Source organism: Ambystoma mexicanum, chromosome 8 (assembly GCF_040938575.1).
Source record: "Ambystoma mexicanum isolate Mex_15411 chromosome 8, UKY_AmexF1_1, whole genome shotgun sequence".
NCBI lineage: Eukaryota > Metazoa > Chordata > Amphibia > Caudata > Ambystomatidae > Ambystoma > Ambystoma mexicanum.
In genome coordinates, this window is record NC_090929.1 from 709,725,768 (window position 1) to 709,746,031 (window position 20,264).

The following is a 20,264-nucleotide window of genomic DNA, read 5'->3' on the forward strand; positions in this document are numbered from 1 at the left end:
TTGCCCACTGGTTGAGGACTTTTCTTCCTGACATTGGTGGAGTAGATGGTGAGAGGCAATGACAATGGATGACCATTAATTAATGCATCTAAAACAGAGGTGATGTTGCTAGCCCCTTCCTACCTTCTTAAAGATCCTCAGAGATCTATGCCCTCCAATCTTTCTGGATGTCGCCATATCATGTGACAGCAAATTGAAGAATCTTGGATTTCTGTGGGACGCTGAGCTGTTCCTTGCTGTGCAGCGCAATGAAGCTGCTAGGGTATCTTTTTTGTTAGGTTACGGCTACTAAAAAAGGCTCTCCAATTTGTTACTTCATTGTCACATGCCCAAGTTGGAAGGGACCATCTTGACTATGCAAAACATTCTCTACATGGGTGTCGCTATGAACCTGTTGCACAAGATGCAATCAGTCAAAAACACAGCTGTGCATTTAATTTCTAAACTTCCCAACTTTGCCAAGGTTTCCACCTATCTCCACTGAGTACCTGTCTAGCCTGGCAGAGGATCAAGTTTAAATTGCTCTGCTTTATGTTTAAGTGCTTGCATGGCTGACTCCTCCATATATATTTAAGAGGATTTTCTGTTACTGTCCAACCCATTCACTTTGATCTGAGGACAAGAATCTTTTGGTGGTGCCTCGTTCTCGATTCCATTCTCGTGTTGATATAGACGATTTGTAGTCGCAGGGTCGAAGTTGTGGAACTTGCTTCTGTCCAACCTCTGCAGCATCTGTTCTCTTATGAAGTTTAGAAAAACGTTCCTTTTTCAGTGAGTCTTTCCCCTGGATTCATTTGTAGTATTTTTCCCGCTCAGATACACGTTTCATGCAATAAGCGATACAAATCCAAAATACAAACACAAATACAAATGACTGAATAGAAACTCTACTATCAACCTTTTACCTTCCCATCAGATCCCTCAAGTCAACGTTTTCGGGGCGCTATTGGGTCTTGATGTGGAGGGCTGATTTGCTATCTACCACCCTGCACGCTGATGATCTGTGAATCTGTTAATCTGAGGGTATCACTACATATTATCCCCACCAAAAATATCGCTGTATATATGGTCGTAGGTTATATTTTTGGAGGGGATCCTTTTTGGTGTTTTTCGGAGCAGGGGATGCGCGGGTGTCCCCGCTCCTTTAAAAATTATGCAGGGGTTGCGGGGGTGTCCCCCGCAGGTTCCATGCCTTAATATCGCTGCAAAAATATGGTGATATTTTTGTATGGCGATATGTTTGTGGGGATATTAACACATGGAACCAATCTGAGGGCATGGACATTCACCTTGAATACCACTCCATGGGACCTAAAATCCAGCAACAATGTACACATGCATTAGGAACAAAAAGAAAAAATATTGATTTGGATGTTTACTTGGCAGCTTCTCTTACCCTGTTTGTTGGTGTCTGTGGTGGACGTTGGCGTGTGTGTTGTTGGGCAAGGGCAGGAGCCCGGGCACTTTACAGTCAGCTGTTTGTTGGTGAGACACGCCTGCTGCTCCAGTTTGCACTGAGTGAGGAAAGGTGCCAGAGACACATTATATTCGAGGTAGCACACCCAGAATGGAGTTCTGGTCACTGATACAATATCTGAATTTCATTTAAAAAAAATGATGATTGACATAAACAAATAAGTGACATCCATTCATTGGCATGAGATATGAGGGTTTTGGAGTGAAAGATGATTTTTATGTTATCTAGTTCCTTTCAACCACACCCCACGACCCCTGACCCCTCAAGATAACCAGCACGTGGCCAAATAAGACAAACGTGTTGTTCCCGCTCTTATCTCCGTGCCCGTTTTGCATGATCTAGCGACCACAAATGATTGCCACCTACTTGACTCCCAAAACCAGGAAATGTGATCTTTGCACACATACAGCCCCAGCCAGCGAGCAACATTCTTCACATTCTGTAGAGACCACAGCCAAAGTGCTTGTGCTTTACATTACAATTTCCTTATAGGTAGCTATGTCCACAGTTCAGCTAGCCCTGTCTTCCATAGCAGTTATATTACCCTCTCCAGTTTCTCCTAATCACAAGTGGGCCAAAGAGGTTGCCTTCACAAAACTAGATAGTAATTGTTCGGTGCGAGACTCAGTTAAGGTTTATGGGAACACTGAGATTAGTCAGGAGCGACTCTGCCTTCCAAAGTGAGAGGCACATTCCAAATGAGAGAAACCTGAGGTTTTGGTACAGACCACATCGCTCTGTTGCAGTTTAATGTAATAATACAAGCAAATATGTGCATTGCAGTAATGAAAGGGTTCCCCTATCGGCTGCTGTCTATCATCCAGGGGGAATGACAAGGCACCAATATTCTTTACCCCCCCCCCACCCGCTGGAGATCACCTACGCAGATCACGGATCCATGTGATGTTACCGAAATGAATTTTAATGAATGAAATGTTACAGAAAAATATATAATATCGAGGATAGCAAGGGGAGGGTCATTGCAGCCCATTGCAGCCCAGATATAGCAATTTTTTCTCCTTCAATGTTTTGATGCAAAAGCTCACAATAATGGCAGTGTCACCATGGGCCTCATTCTGAGTATGACAGTCTGGAAATAAGGTTGCTGGTAGCAATGTACAGGCATGTCTCTCACTGAAGCACCGCCACCGTTAGCAACTCCATGGGAATGGAGAAGTAACCTATGGAAATGGGGGTAACCGTTGCCGCAGCCACTTGTGATATCCCAGTGGCACCAAGATATCATGTGGCATCAAGGGTGTTACAGGGTCTACCGACGGGTTTTAGCAGCAACCCCCATAATGAGCGCCTATGTCTGAAAGACCTTTCAGAGTTCTTCACCAATCACTGATGGGTTTTCTCAGGTCTATTTCTAGCCAATGAGATGCAGTTGACATGCTTCTATAGTAATCGAGTGCACAATAACATAAGACAACCTTAATGTGTTGTTGATAACACAAAGTGGAAATGATATCCTCTACAATGTATGGAAGAAATGTACTTGAACCATGAGTTACACTTAATTTTTTGATATAATGGGCGGAAGTGACACTTCGTAGCAGTGTTTCAGCTTGTCTCCTTGTGGCACAATATCAATGCTCTGACAATAGGGTCAAGCAAGTACAATTGAACAACTACCAAATTCATATGTTAAGATTTCCCTTTAGCTTCATAGGCCACATCTTTGGGGCAGCTGCCGTGTGGCGATTCCAGGCCCAAATGGCTTAGTCTGCCGCACACTGAGAAATCCAGTCGTGCCTCTGCAAGGGGACTTTGAGGCGGTATATCTGACCATGTCAGCACGTGCATCTACTTATAGCCCTGCAGCAGGTGTATCATAGAGTCTTACATAAGTACGGCACATCCTCAAAGTGGAATAGATGAGGAGGCTAGGCCTCGGAGTTGGATGGCGGATCACTGCATTAGCTAGGGAGATCCGTGGACTCTAATCACCTCCCTCCTATCTTCATCGCCACACTGGCGAGGTTAGTTTGGGTCTTCCTGTCCAATATTTGTAAAAGAAAGCAAGAGTAGGCTAGGCGGGACTGGAATCAAAGTCAAGCACCCGGCCGGATGTCATTGCACATTTCACGTAGCAGCTGAAGCCACACACAATGAATCTGCAAGGTGTGCCGTGTTGTACACGCCCCCTGACTCCATTTGGATCTTTAATACTTAGCCATTTCTCAGAACAGAGGACAAAGAGACTGTTGACATTTCCAGCGTGGTCCCAGCTGACCAGGGAAAGGCAGAAGACCATATGGAATCGCCCATTGTCAAGGCAAGGCTAGAAACTACAGTATAGACTCAAACTCCAGATGGGGGCGGGTTTGAAGGAGTGCAGCACCAATCCCCAGCTCAAGCCAAAAGTCTAGAGAGCTGCCAATTCCTCAAGGCCAGCGCACCGGATGTGCGAGATGAAGGTTTGGGGGCGTGTTCTTTCACCCTGGCCCAGACCAAAGACCAGCCAGGGGCTTAAGAGCTGCACTCCAGACGATAAGTAGCGGAGCCGGTAGGGAGCACCTGACTTTGGTGAAAAAGCGCCTTTCTCTCCAAGAAGATCTTTGTTGACCTCATACGAGCTATGAGAGGTGTGCCATCATAGCTAGTTTCCAGGGTGTCTTCTTGGATGGTCGGTACAAATATTAGAACCTAATATCTGAACCGTAGCATTTGGGCATGGATCTCTGGCCCTCGCTAAGTCCTTTTGCTTGGCGATAGGTTAGAAACAGAAATGGGACTATGAAAGTCCGCCCACATTAGAGCAGATACCCCATATGATGGGCTGCAGAAATAGAATAAAGATGATGGCCTCACATCCCCATTGGCGAGCTTCCCACTCCTTGACCCTGATTGGCTGCTCATCTTCAATATAGATCACTACCTACTTCCTCGCAGGATTTTTGACTTAGGAAAGGGTCCTTGCTCATTCAACCATGCCCAAGACATGTTTCTGTGCTGTTAGACCACTATCGCGGATGACTAAAAAAGTCTTAACACAAAATAATATTGATTTCTTTATTATGGACTACTATTGTCCTATTTCTAGCACTGTGTTGGAAAACAGGACTGGGTGTGTTCATGTCATTGCCACACACACTCCACCAATATTCCATCCAAAGAGCCTCTTTCTAAACCCCAGCTTCTGCCGATACTGCACTGAAGGGAGGCACTTTTAACTCTATTGTCAAACCCCATGGTGGGATATTTGAGAAGCTATCATGAAGACCCACATCCCTGTATTCATTGCTGACGGGCGCTGATCGTCCCTCGCCACTTGATATGGTCACCCCAGAGATGCTGCAGATGTGGTTGGAGGGAATTTTCTAAAACAACCCACTGTTATAGCTAGGCGAAGGACAAAAGGTGTCCAAAGAAGGGATGAGGGAGTATTTTATTTTCCAGTACACCTTTCACCAGTGCTAGATGACAGAGTGCCATGCTCGGGCTGCTGGAACGGACTGGTGGGGGGAATGAGGAGGTCACATATGGAACATTGCAGGCGACACTGCTGTACTATGAGAGGGTCTCGCCCCTGTCAAACCCGGGTGCGGGGTTCGAATGATATGAGGCTGGTCTCCTCTTTCATACTTGAGGGTGGGTAGTATCGGAACTGAGTGCGTCATACTCACCGCTGAGCTGTACGAGTGTCCATCAGAGCCGCAGATGGGTGCGGCGGTGGATGCGTGGCATGGCTTGCAGAGGTTCTCCTTGCTCCCGTGCATCTTCAAGGCAGGCTGCTTGATTCTAGCCAGGATGGGGGACAAAGAAAAGCAGAGTGTGAGGGAGGAGGGAGAGAGAGAAGGGGCTCACCAATGACCAGGGAAAAGGAGGGAAGAGTGGGAAACCATGACCCATGATGAAAGGAAGCGAAGAGAAAGGAGAATGAAACTAGCAGGAGTCGTTAACCATGAGGCAAAAAGGAAAGAAAGAGAAATTGAGAAAACAAGTAGGGTGCATGAAAACAGTACAAAGAAAAGAGGTTATGCTGATTGGACGGAACAAGAAAGGTGGAGGAGCAGAGAGTAGCAACTGGAGCAGCGTTATACGACATAAGTCTTGCCAGAGTGGCATTCCAGCATTGTTAAACTGTTACCCAACTCCCTAAATCCATCTGGCTCAGACACACACAGGAAGGAAGGATGAGGACTAATCCTGACCCTTGCCCCGGATCTCCATTTCAGAGGCTTGCAAGGTATTTCAGTCAGTGAAGATACAGAACTACATAACCAACACCTGCAGGGCTGCTATTTCAACAACAGAAGAGAACATCCGGATTCTGATTGATGGTTGGCTGCAGCAGAGTGTTATGTACAAAGGGAGGCTTTCACATAACCAGTAGTTTAAAGGTAAAGAACCTTTTATTTGCAAGTTGATGACATAAGACGACCCCCAGCAGGAGGAGTACAATCTTCCCACTAAGGCCCTGCTTCTTCACTGGCTCTCCATGGAACCCTGCTACATAAGATGCAGTTCTATGTTCTATAGTATCTAAGTGACAATAGACATAGTGAAGGAAATATTATACACTCATGGTTTAACAGGTAAACATTGGAAACACTGCACATCCTAACACCTCTCCTCCTTAAACATAACAAGTAACTGTGTGGGTGAGGACCCACTAAAATTGAAACCTGTAAAACACATATTGAACAACTGAAATTGAAACCTGTAAAATAAATATTATACACTCGTGGTTTAACAGGTAAAACATTGGATGCGCTGCAAGTCCTGGCACAAATCAAGAGCATAGATATATGACATCTAGTGGTTGATTAGGTAGAGTCACAAGAAAGTCCCTGTCTCCAACTAACTGAAGACAAATTAACATTGAAACGGAAAAGCCACCCTTTCCTTATTCCAAATAGCTCCTCCTTTGACCAACACTGACAAACCCAAGTCTTTCACAACTTGCTTGGGTTCAGAAAACAACGAGGCTCCTTTACGAACTTTGGTGGGGAGCTTGACTTTAATCCAATCACCCTCTTTGACCTTGAGTTCCCTACAACAATTCTTCTGATCATACCTCTCCTTGGATCTAACTCCAGCTTCAAAAATTCTCCTTTTTACACTCTCTAGATCCACATCCACCATTTTTGATTTGCCCATCCAACCTGGACATAAATGAGTATTTGGTTTTCTTCCTCTCAAGATCTCAAATGGACTCACGCCTGTGACACTATGGGTAGTTAGCCTATACTGGAACGTGCGTTCCATCACTGTTCTCACCCAATCTCCTCCAGTAGCCACCGCTATCCTAATAGCCTCCATCAGAGTCCTATTAAATCGTTCCACACACCCATTACTCTGGGGATGATATAAAGAAGTATTCACCTGCTCAATCCCATGATTCTCTAAGAATTCTTTAAACTCTCTGGAAACAAGTTGGGTCCCATTGTCAGACAAACACTTTCTTGGAAACCCTTCTCTCCAAAACAGTTGTTCCAAAAATCTGATTATACTACTACTGGATATGTCCTTGAGTACACATACCTCCGGCCATTTTGATAATAAATCTATGACTACTAATAGGTAGCTATCTCTGCCACCACCAATATTAAATGGACCGAGGAGATCCAACGCAATTTCGTCCCAAGGGACACGCGGGGACTCCCTCACTACCATGGGAACTTTTTGCACTTTCAAGCCTTTGTTTCCCTCAATACATTCCACACAGTCTTTGACTTGTTCCTCTATGTCCTTGTCGATACCAGGCCACCAAAATTCAGACCTCACAAGTCCCTTCGTCCTGGCCAGACCTAAATGCCCAACATGGGCCAACTCCAAGACAGACTTCCTCATACCGACTGGCACAACCATCTGGTGACCCTTGTATAAATAACCATCCTGAATCCATAGCTCCTCCCTCACTTTGGCAAAACCATTCATCTCGCCCCTGTGGCTCTTAATTTTACCTTCTGCAACCAGAGCAAGTACTCCTTGATATACAACATCCTCCGTGCAAGACACATCCCACTCACTTTTCTTTAATGTTTCATGCACCTGGAATATTTCTGCACTCTCCTCTGAACTTGTAAAGTCACTATCGTCAGAAATTTCCCTCTGGACAGATCTAGACAAGGCGTCTGCAACCACATTAACCTCCCCCTTTACGTGGAGCATGGTATACTGTAACCCTTGCAATGCCGTGACCCATTTCATAATGCGTCTTGACACTCCCTCCAAACCACCTTTTGTAAAAATTCCAACCAAGGGTTTATGGTCAGTGCAAATGGTGAAACTCCTCCCCCACAAGAATCTTTTAAATTTCTCGACACCCCAAACGCATGCTAGAGCCTCCTTCTCAATAACTGAATATCTAGATTCTGGGCCCTTCAAAGACCTGGACGCAAAAGCCACAGTCTGTAAACCTGTCTGATCCTCCTGCATCAGAACAGCCCCAACACCATAATCACTGGCATCAACAAAAAGCAATGTGGGTTTACTTTCCTCAAATATTTTCAAAATGGGAGCATTGACAATAGCCTCTTTTATCATCAAAAATTCTTTCTTGCACCGGTCACACCATTTAAAAACGACTCCCTTGCGAGTGAGAAATCTCATATTCCTCGACATTTCTGCTAACCCCTTGACAAATTTGCCGTAAAACTCCACCAGTCCCAAAAATGATAGTATGTCCCCTTTAGACTTAGGCTCCTCCATTCTTTTTATGGCCTCAATAGCCTCCTCCTTGGGTCTAACCCCTTCCCCAGTGATCTCATGACCCAGGTACACCACTTTGTTGGCTTTAAAAGTACATTTTTCCAAGGCAACGGTGAGGCCTGCCTCCTTCAAAATATCCAAAACTCTTTTCAAACGAACATCATGCTCCTTCTCATCGCTCCCACATACAAGAACATCATCCTGATAACACATCACCCCTTTTTCACCCCCAAGTAATTTATGCATAATACTCTGAAACACACTTGCGGCTGAGACCAAACCAAATGGCATGCGAACACACCTGAACAATCCAATCGGGGTGATGAAGGCGGTGAGATCCCTGGAATTAGGGTGCAATTCAACCTGATGGTAGGCCGATTTAAGATCTAGTATGGAGAACACTTTTGACCCAGCTACTCCCACCATCAGATCATCTATTCGGGGAAGGGGAAACCTGTCTGCCACAACCATGCTGTTTAGATGTCTAAGATCTATACAGAGCCTCAAAGACCCATTGCCTTTTCTGACTACAACTATAGGACTGACCCATTCAGATGCTTCTATCTTTTCAATGACACCATCTCTTTCCATTCTCTTGAGTTCTTCCTCTACATCTCCTCTAAGAGCAAGAGGAATAGTTCGCAGTTTTGCAATCTTAGGGACAGCTCCTTTCTTTAGGCGAATTACATGTACAAAGCCCTTGAGACACCCCAATTTCCCAGATAACGTGGTTTGTATCTCTGTGGGCTCTCCTCCCGCAACAGACATTACCTGCTCGGGATGACTTGCCTCAAGCCTTATCTTCAATTCAGCTTGATCACTCCATGACAACAATTCACCCCCTCTGTTGGTAACATACACACAACCTTTGGCCTTCCTGTCCTTAAACTGTAATTCAGCATCAAAGCAACCTATAATATCTATGGGAACATCTCCATAAGCATTTGCTTTAACAGTATTTTCCCACAGAGTACAACTATCGAATTTGTTCCTCCACACTTCCGCACTTATCAAGGTGTAGTCAGCACCACTATCCATTAGCATGCGTACGGGTACACCTCGAATTACAACCTCAGCATAAGGTTTCTGCATTTTCACTCTGCCATTGACAGCATTCACTGTAACTACCACTTCTCTGCCATCCTCACAATATGACTCATCTTCATAACTTGCACTTATTTCATGCACTTGATTTGACCCAGCATTAAAATTTCTACAACATCGGGCAATGTGCCCTCTCACACCACACTCATTGCATATGATATGAATAGCAAAGCAATCCTTATCAGAGGCTATATGCGACAAGCTTCCACATCTAAAGCATCTTCTCCCTGGAAAACCTCTGGATTGTCCTGAATCCCTAACCATCTTGAAAGAATTCATGTCTTTGGGAATCCCTCTGCTATCTTTTGCAGGAACCCATTGACGCCATCCTCTGCCGGTTGCCGGTCTGTTCTCTTCGCTCCTTTTAGCATTCTGCGAGGCGCGTCTTGGATTCCACGTACTCTGCCTCTGAACAACCTTTGACACCTTCAGCACTGAACCCTGACTCTCATCCAACTTGGGTTTACCATTGTTCACAGTATCCGATTGAAGAACTTCAATGCACTTATCTGTGTGTTCCACCATTTTCGCTATCTCAATTGCTCGATCCAAAGTGGGGTTCCTCTCTTTCCATAGTTCTTTCCTAATACTGTCATTGGAACATTTAATCATTAGCTGGTCTCTCAAGTGCTCATCCTGACAGTGAGTGAATTTGCATTTCACTGCTAAGCCCCTTAAAGCCGTGACAAAATCCTCGATACTTTCCCCATTCTTCTGCTCTCTCGTGGCAAATTTATATCTTTCCAATATAATGTTCTCCTCCACTCTAAAATGCCTGTCCAGTTTGGCTAATGTCCTTTCATATGGACCAGCATCCAAAATGTCAGAAGGCTCCGGCAATCTCTTTAAGACCTCTTGGCCTGCAGTTCCCAAACAGTGAAATAGCAATGCCTCCTTGCGCTCATTGGAGTAGTTGGCACCAAACACTGCTAAGGCATATTTGCTGAATCCTTCCTTCCAGTCTTCCCATCTAACCCTGGGTTCACCTGGCACTGCCAGAAAAAACACAGGAGCAGGCACATTTGCCATGTCTCAAAGTTGCAGAATAGAATAACAAGCTTGCAATTCTGGTTTAACCAATAGAGCTCCCACCCAATCAGGTAGGTGACACTAATTAAAAGATAGCTGCTTGGTTATGTACTCACCCTGGAGCGCCTCACCAGGGTCATCGGCGGCGACTCCTTTCTCAACCTTGCTCAGTGTGGGGCCAGGGTGTCCAATGGCCGCTCAGAAAACACACAACCCAAAATCCAATTATAAAAGTGCCAAAGCCGTGTCTTTGCCAGCCCAGTCTCCACAAGTTCAACAAAATTGCAGGGGTCCAATTCCAGCTCCCACAGACCACGGAGCCTCCAGGGGTTTTCCTCTGGCGCTAGCAATGTCCCTCCGGTGGATGCCACACACTGGATGTCAGGCCGTCAATAATCCACTGAAAAAGGCCCTCCCTCAGGCAAGTCAGGCTGGCTCCGCTCCACAGCCAGCACACTAGATCTGTAGAAAAGGCGCTGGGGGTCGTCCTCCGGGTCCCAGTCAAAATCCTCGTCGCCAAATGTTATGTACAAAGGGAGGCTTTCACATAACCAGTAGTTTAAAGGTAAAGAACCTTTTATTTGCAAGTTGATGACATAAGACGACCCCCAGCAGGAGGAGTACAATCTTCCCACTAAGGCCCTGCTTCTTCACTGGCTCTCCATGGAACCCTGCTACATAAGATGCAGTTCTATGTTCTATAGTATCTAAGTGACAATAGACATAGTGAAGGAAATATTATACACTCATGGTTTAACAGGTAAACATTGGAAACACTGCACATCCTAACACAGAGCTGGCTGGTGAGCCCTGAACACTCTGCAAGTATCCGTGACTTTCCCCACAATTCGTGCTGCTATTTGGTGCAAATCACCCTGGTGTTCACATGTGTGCATAATTGGACTAGCTGGTCTGTGCCCTCTTTTATATTAAAAACTCTGCCTGAAATGGTGGAAGAAAGGTGAAGGAGCAAAGGGGGTAGTATTTGCTCTAAATGCATGTGCATGGTGATCGACAGGTCATACACGGCTGCAAGAAGGGAAAACACACTGAGTAAAAGTGAAAAAAAATAAAACTGCTGAGCACCCCCACGCCTAGAGCACCTGTCCCAGGTTGCACTGTAACAGTACCGAGAACCCCAAACAGTGCTAAATTTTCATGAATGCACTCTGCCTAGAAAAGGAGAACCACTCATGAGATCACACATCCCAAATCTCACAAACACTCCCCTCAATTTGTGCCAGGTTTTATTCTGCCTAACTCTGTAGAGAAGACCGTCCGCGCCATTATATGACCCACATTGCTACAATTCGCCACAGATTTCATTTATGTTTAAAACCAGATTTGTTCTAAATGTCCTGTATGTTCTCTCCCAGTCTTGCTGATGGTCCCAGCCAACCTCCGTGATGCTCTTTGCAAATCCCCCTGATGTTCTCTGCAAATCTCCCTCATGGCCACGGCAGATAGCCCTGATTTTTCCTTCGAATGCCCCATTCCCTTAAAATCTCCCACATTTCCCCTGCACATTTCATTTCCTATAAGCTCCTATGAAGGTTCAAAAGTGCCGTTTTCAGTTGAAAGTTTTCCAGGAGAGCAGCACTGCGCGCTGTAATGGATGTAGCACCGAAAAGTGCAGATAACTGTTCTAGGTCTTTCAGCAGGCAAGACGGTGCATCATGGGTGATGTATTTTTTTTTTCTTGAACATGACAAATACATAATATTGAGGAACAATTCTTTGGAAAAATCACCTTAACTTTACAGTCATGAGCTTCCAAATTATTCCACGTCTGCTGGCCACGGGCACAGATCCTAACACACATGCCGGCTCATCCCAGGATTCACCCTGCCTCACTCTGGAGAGATATCCCCAATGACTGCATGTTCCATAATGCTCTTCACTCAGAGGGAAGGATAGTCAACATTAAATGAAACAATTAATTCTGCAGCACTCCCAATCCTATCCATAGGCTCGCAGACACTGGGCCAATAGCACCATGGTCCATGTCGGTGTCCGCCATGGCGGAATGGGGAATTACCACCCCATTTCGAGGTTGGTGGGGCGGTAATTCCCCATGCCGCCATGGCCCTTCCCCATTCCCATTTTTGACCCATGGGGCTCAATGGGAATGGGGAAGGCGCTAATAACGGTACCGGAAATTGCAGTACCGTTATTAGCACCAAAGTCCCTTTGCGGGTCCCTACTTTAATGGCTGGAAAAACCAGCCGTTAAGGTCGGGTCCCGCAAAGGGACCTCGTAATCAGTCGTTAAGGGTTTAACGGCGCCAACACCTTTTGCGGTGCTGTTAAACCCTTAACGCCAGGGTCGTAATGAGGCCCACTGACTCTTGTTAATTGAGGACGTCGCGGATGGGCTTGGGAGGGATACCTGCAGAATAGCCGACTTATTCACAAATAGTAGAGTACGAGGGGAGGCTAAACATTGGGGGGAGGAAGGCTGGCTTCCTCAGTCTGTTTCCCACCTTGTCACAGCCGGAGTGTGGCTCAAGCACTACACACTCTGGGAACAGGACGATGATGCCCTGCAACATGGGTTTCGGCGATCTGGGATTAATACCCATTTGGGCTGATTCTGGCCTTCATCCTGCGGAGGCTGATAAATTGAATACCACAAATGGCTAGTAATGTTGACACCATGCCTTACTTAGAAACTGGAAGAATCTGATATGAAACGCTATAAATATTATTATTTATTTATTTGACTTCTTATTATTTATTTTACTTATTATGATTTATTCTGCTCTCTCCTCTGTTCCGTACTTTCCACTTCTCCCCCCTTCCATGCACTTTCCCCCCTTTTCGCTTTCCCATGCACTTGCACGTTCTTAATGTCACTGGGCCTAGTAAGATCGCTGTTTTGTTCTCCTTTGTTCCCCACCCTTTGCCTGGTCGCGCTCTGAAACACTTCTGTACGAGCGCAATATAAATAAAATATCATTTAATTTCATATAGGAATCCCCAAATTATTAACATTATTACTGACATATCATGGAAGGAGTCACAATGAAGAAATAAGGAAAAATGGGTCTCCTTCAGCTGCCACTATGTGTTTTTTTTCTAATAAAATCAATCTGACGGAGACCTGCCGAGACAACCATTCATGTATTGAAAAGGTGGTTGTGTTGCTGATGATTTATGTGAAAATATGATGCAAATGTAAAAAAGTGTGTTATTCTGTGCCGTGAACACACACATAATGGGTGTGTTCCCAAAGAAGTGAAATACAGATGCACACAGTATGACATGTAAAGTGAATGAATGTATGAAACATGTAAAAAGCGCAAATATGCAAACCATGGCACGAGGGCAATCCCTGGCTAGGAACTGGTTACCGAGGAGTCAAAGAAAATGAGCTTAGGGTGTTGTTTAATTGGAGGTGTGCCAGTCCAAGTAATCACATACAAAATTACACTTTGGCAACTTAAAAACGTGTGTTAATAGGTACATGTATGTCTCCATTTCAATGTGTTTTGCTTTCATTGAATATTATTGTGGCTGTGTAGTGCTATGGTGGGAGTATGTTCCTATAAGTCTACCATGTACAGATAACAGCGCTATATATCCAATTATCTAAAACTAGTGTGAAAGGCTGTGTACACGTCCCAAAGTGTGTATGGAAGGACATTTTCAGGGTGTGTTAATAATGTGGTATATTTGATTACGAATTGATTGTAATTCACGTTAAAATAATACATTCATGACATGAGGGTGGGGAACATGCATTAGAACGGCGGCGGTGGGAGGGTCGGGAGTATCTCAAGAGGGTGACGGAATGAAAGACACTTTAAAAGAACATTAACAATGTTTATATTTGTTTAGCTTTATGGTATAACAATACAAACTATATAAGGTGCATTTTCAAACTTTAATGTTCGAAATTTAATTTTCAAGCTTTGGTGTTTAGAAGTTCATTTTTTCAAACAATCCACGTGTAATCACACTGAATAACATAACACATTGTGTAAAAATAACACCTGTTATTACAGTGCTTGGAAGCAGCAGGAATCTATCATGAAGCGCTATATAAGGACACATCCGGTTATCATTCTCATGCCTTAACTCTGAACCACTGGCTGTGTTGATCTGGCCAGATTGAGCAATACTGCAAATCTGATACTTGAAGCCCAGGTGTGCAACCTTGCCTACACCCGCCTAAAGCCTTCTTGGCTGCAAATGTAGGCCTCACACACTATCTTTCATAGCTCTGTCAGGTCTGCGTGCGCCGTGGGAGGGTGTTGGTGTTCTTTTCCCAGGGCATGTTTTTAATGGGAACATGCATTAGGGGAACAGGCATTTACATGGGGAGCTCACGAAGCAATGAAGGGAGATCCTCAATGCTCGTGGCGGTTTCTCCAACATGTTTTTAGGTATTACTAAAGAAACCACAACATTCCTTCTACAACACCAATTTGTGGTAGTAGGACCTTTATTTATTTATTTATTTTATTTTTCATTTATAACACGCTTAATACCAGCTAGTGGATTCTAAGCGCAGTATTCTTCATCCCTTATCCCCCTACTCCCTCTCTCTTTGTCTTGTGGTGCCTTGAAACACCATCTGCTTTATAGGCGCATTATAAATGCCCAGTAAATAAATAAATAAATACATGCATACAAATTGAAGTGCACTTCCTTTGAGGGCACACGTGTAGCCGGTTAGCTCTTTACACATGCCCAGGTAACACACATCATAACTTGTATGGCCCCTGCCCACTGAGTAATAGGGCCATGGCTCTGAACTGAACCAGTGCAATTGTACATGTGTCATGCATATCAAGAACATGTGCGTGCAGCGTGCATTGGTGGGCGGGTTTACCTGTGCTCCAGCTTCTTGCGGCTGATGCACATGGCTCTCTGGTAGCCGTGGGCAATGCAGATCTTGTGCCGGCTACACTTCACTTTCTGGCAGGGGTCCTTGGTGGTGTCCAGCGCTAAACAGGGAGAGCATCAGGTGTCAGTTCAATGCACATCACCACCTTACACACAGCCACACATTCCATGCAGAAGGAGAAGCAGGACTATGCCCTTGAACATGCCCTTATTAATCTCGGTATTAAATAGAAAAATAGAAAATACAAGTTGTTCTAAGTAACATTTTCTTATTTCGTGTACACTTGTACATTGCCGAATACCAGGCAATGGCCATAACAATAATTTGATGGTATGTATGTGCTGACCCGAGTCTGCTTTATAAACAGTACACTCATTCTACCAGAACCTTCACGATTAATAATATTTATTGCATGCCACTTCATTAAAGTTTCAAAACTAGATACTAATAATAACAATAATATAAAACCTCATAATTATTATTATAATAATTATATTGCTAAGTATTACACAGTATTAACAATGATATGAATATGCAATGTACTCTATATGTAAGAAGTGTTACTAATAGCTAATAATATTCCGTTGAAGGTACACCATACAGTTACTCTAGTGTGCATTATATAATGTTAACACACCCATTGTATACCCAAGTGTAGACACATTGTGACAAATCAACTTCCGGGGTACCAGTGGTGCCGGGGTGTATATCGGTTTCTAAACCATCAATCATCCCCACACCTCTTGTATGCCAGGAGGGATCCGAACAGATTGGAATAACAAGCAAATTGTAAACCTCCTTGTCCAATTTTGGTAACGTGGACAGAATGGTAGGCTTATCGCCGAAAGGTCGAGCATCGTTGGTTAGCTGCAACAGAGCACGGAAATACAATTATTACCCAATCATAAAAGGGACTGTCCAGTCAAGGTTGTATTAAAAAGGTCTACTTTATTAATTACAACAACCAGTCTAACTACACTACGACATACAAACCACTATGTAAAACTATGGCATACAAACCACCATGTAAAGGAATGCAGAGGACGGACAGTTTCAAAGAAGGAAAAGGGATGCACTCTGGATCCTGACAGGAGGTTAGTTGGTATGATTAATAACCACAACAGTTTAAGGTTTCTTGGATCAGCACAAAGAAAGCAATATGTCTCTAGGGGCCTTCTGGGAAGGACTAGGGGGACGCAACCAAAATGTACCTTGTGCTATAGGTGTTCTTGGGGCTTGACAGGGTCAAGTCTGCTTCAGGGTGTTTTGCAGGCTTCTGTGACAGAGTTCAATACGGGAGTCAGCTGCGGGTATCAGGCGGCAAGATTGTTTGGTAAGCGAAGCGGGACAAAGGGCTGTAGGCTGGCCTGCACGGCGTCTTAGGGTCAGGAATCTTTGTCTCAGTGCTGATCAGTGGTTCTGATGCATTGGTCGTGACATCTCGTATGTCTTTAAGCGACGGCGCGTTGACAACGGTCAGCGGCGCTGTCTGTTGCAGTTCCAGGAACTTAACTGTCTCGAGAATGACCTTTAAGGCGGACGTCAGTAAATGCTTGCTGAGGCACTTCTCCCAGCTTCTTCATGCTGTGTGCTGACTGGGTACTGGTTCGTAATGTCTGGAGGGTCCTCTGAGCTCTGTATCTCACTCTGTTCCCTGGGAGATGTTTAGGGAGGGATCTTGCTTCTGTCTTTGGAGATCCAGGCCTTCCTTCACTGGCAGAAGCTGTAAGGCAGACTGTACCTTCAGCCAGGGTCCAAGGTTGAGTTATTCTGGCTGCTTCTTGCAAATACTTCAGATGATCTGTTAAAGAGAGGCTCCCACCCTCTTTTAAAGCCAAGTGGGCCAGATTGATTGGTGTAGGCTAAACCTACCTTAAAAAACCAATCTGGGGGTCCCTAGCAACAACCTCCTGTATGTGTGAGGTCAAAACCAGAGTGCTTTGCAACAGGAAAGGTAAGGGGTGAAAACAGGAACAAGGGGCCTCATTACGACACTGGCGGAAGACCATGGTGCTATTAGCAGCATGGTCCATGCCGGTAAATTACCGACTCCGTCATGGAGAAAGGGGGAATTACCACCCCATTACAAGGTTGGCAGGGCGGTAATTCCCCCTTCCTCCATGGCCCTTCCCCATTCCCATTTTTGCCCCATAGGGATCAATGGGAATGGGGAAGGCGCTAATTAGCACCAAGGTCCCTTTGCGGGTCCCTACTTTAATGGCTGGTCTACACCAGCTGTTAAGGTCGGGTCCCGCAAAGGGACCTCGTAATTAGGCGCTAATAGGTTAACGGCGCTGCAGCCTTTTACGGCGCCGTTAACCCATTAGCGGCTGGGTCGTAATGAGGCCCAAGGTGTGACCCAGAAATAAAATGGCAGAAACCTTCTATCAGCAGATATATGTCTGGCCAGACTCCCTTGTGATACTAAGCCCCACCCATCTTCCTGTCTGTTGTTGATCACATAGTGTCTCTGGTTAAGTATCCTCTCTATGTGGTCCCTGTTAAAGCGGCAGGTATCCTTTGAAGCTGTAGTGAGGCCAGACTTTCTGGATCCCGCAAACCACATTCTCATACCCTAGAGGGGTGGCTTCCTGTAAACAGCCGTCCCAGACCTGACAGCTCACTGTCATTGATACTGATGGCCGTAGCTGACTAGGGTTTGACACAGTTACATATGAAAGGTTGTTGGGTTTCCAGTCTCCTTTGTGAACCTCAGCAGCCAGCCCCTATTCGGGCCTGTTTGAAGTACCCTCTATTGGTTTGTTAATTGCTGCCATCAACTGCAGGGACTAACAAAAGCTCAGAGCGGATCCATGGAGCCTTTGTTAGTTGATCAGGCTGACTATGGCAAGGGGGTGGTTGGTATGCCCCCATCCTGGAGATGATATAGTGCACTCTTGGCTGTCAAATTCCAACTAAATATGACAGCGAGTACAGTGCCTGTAGGCTTTGTGTGTCCACCCAGTGTCCAGGGGTCTATGTGTTTGTTGTGGTGTGAGCATAGGAAAATGTGTGTGGGTTAGTCCCACCCATTTTCCTGTGGTTGGTCTACCATCATTCCATTTAATTAAACATTTCAAACAGCGCAAGTGAGCGCAAGTTCACCATGCGGGTGGTTGAATTCCTCACACACATAAACCAATGAATATTACAAGATATGCACACGAATTTGTACATTCTCAGAACACAATAATTACACCAGGTCAGACAATGGGGTCTGGTGAAATGAGGGTGTTTGGAAATGGAGCAAGCTCTTTCTGTCTCAGGTCAGGACTGACCCCAGTAATGTGAGGTAGAATGGAGGAACGTTTAGCATGGGCAGTCTTTGAGGGTTTGAGGCTCACAGAGAGAGAGAGAGAGATCAGGGTACATTACTTCATCTAGTTTGAGGATGCATGGAAGAATGGAGTAGAGAGGAAAACCAAGTCAAATGTTCATATTGTGACCCGTAATGACATTGGCATCATTCCAAATCAGTACTCTGACATTCTCTGTACTGAATGTGTAGGTACCAGGCATGCTGCCTGCCAATTTAGCCATGTTGAAGAAACGTATAGAGCGCAGGTTCACCGGTACGCCTCTTCGTACTGTGCCTGACAGAGAAAAGGAGTCAGGGAAGACTGGATAGCAGAGGAGAAGAAATGGGCTTTGAGAGGGTGGCAGAAAGACAGATGATGAGAAAGAGAGCGAAGGTGTTCTAGAAACCTGTTCTATTCTTGGGCAGCAAGCAGGGAAAAAGATTACCAGCTCTAGGGAGGCGGAATTTAGAGATAAAAAAAAAACGGAAACTGAAAGCAGCAAAAGGACCGGGAAGGGGTACATTATTTGAAACTGTATGTCAGGAAAGCTGTGCCCATTTGATATAAGCTTCTGTGAGCTATACAAAGAGGGACTGATTCCCAAAGTATTCTTCAATGCGAAAAAATCCCATTGAAAATGCTTTGTGAATCCTACCCAGAGTCTCTTAACCCCTTAAGTGCCAAGAACAAGTATGCTCGTCCTTTTTGCATAGATTTGCATAATAACATGGCACTTAGAATACACAGCAGATAGGGATCTTTGGTAGGAGCAAAGAATCAGTGTTACGTGATGTTTACTGTTGTTGGCGATCAATCAGGCTGCCGCATGCTGTATTATTTATAGATAATGGGTGTTTTAGGGGGGGTGAGATGCAGAAAGTTGCAATAATCTAACCAAGACTGCCCATGTTCGGTGACAGCAGTATTTTGAGAAAAGGAAGTAAGGAAAGGAAGTAGGTAATAAAGCACACTGGGCCTCATTACGACTTTGGAGGTAGCCATGTCCTTAATAAGTGCATGGCTGCCTCCAAAATTGTGTCCGGGTCCGGGTTCCCTGAATGGGGAAATACCGGGCCATTCCAACTTTGAAGGGCCCGGTATTTCCTCCTTCAGGGAACCCAGACCCGGTCCTTCCCCATTCCCATTCGAGCCCCCATAGGGCTCAATGGGAATGGAGAGGGAGCTAACAGCGGGCCTGTTAATAACAGGCCCGCTGTTAGCTCCCTGGTCCCATCGCGGGACCCGCTCTGGACGTCTGGTAAAACCAGACGTCCAGAGCGGGTCCCGTGAGGGAACCTCGTAATAGGGCGGAATGGGATTAACGGTGCCGGCACCATTACCGGTGCCTTTAATCCCATTCCGCCCACCTCGTAATGAGGCCCACGGAGTTCATAACACCAAGATCAAGCAGTGCTGCTGATTTCAGAGGGAGTAAGGAGAGCTGGGCATCAAGCCTAAATCCTAACTTCTAATGACGGATACATGTGTGGAGGCATGGGCAAGAGACGGAGACCACCTGAGAGGCGACCTCAAAGCAGGGGGCCTCCAAATAACGAGGGCTAGGACTCTAGCAAACATTGACGTGGTACACAAATGCATTGAAAGAGTATATGTGAGTTTTAGCATAGGAATGTTTGCCCTAGTGCTCCTTGCCCTTACACCAGTGCAAGGTTTCTGTACTACCACACTTCGTGCTCATTTCAGTTTAGCTCAGAGCAGGCTTTGCAACTACACTAGTGTGGAAAGACACATTGAACATCTGCAATACTACTATTGAATGAATATATGTGGATACAGCTGGACTCTAGTTGCACATAGGATACATGTAACTAAATGCATGG

General features: G+C 45.2%; 1 protein-coding gene and 1 pseudogene across 1 annotated transcript in view; one reads left to right on the forward strand and one right to left on the reverse strand.

Annotated features, from left to right (window-relative positions):
- The window catches only part of LOC138472472 (testican-2-like), a 159,363-nt gene that overhangs the window by 63,821 nt on the left and 75,278 nt on the right, over positions 1-20,264 (reverse strand). The window contains exons 3-5 of the mRNA XM_069610677.1: positions 15,110-15,224; positions 5,110-5,224; positions 1,397-1,514 (exon numbers count right to left, since the gene is read on the reverse strand). Coding sequence (XP_069466778.1) covers positions 1,397-1,514; positions 5,110-5,224; positions 15,110-15,224 — 348 coding nt within the window. The remainder of the gene's footprint in view (positions 1-1,396; positions 1,515-5,109; positions 5,225-15,109; positions 15,225-20,264) is intronic.
- Positions 19,474-19,614, forward strand: LOC138475026 (small nucleolar RNA SNORA49; annotated as a pseudogene).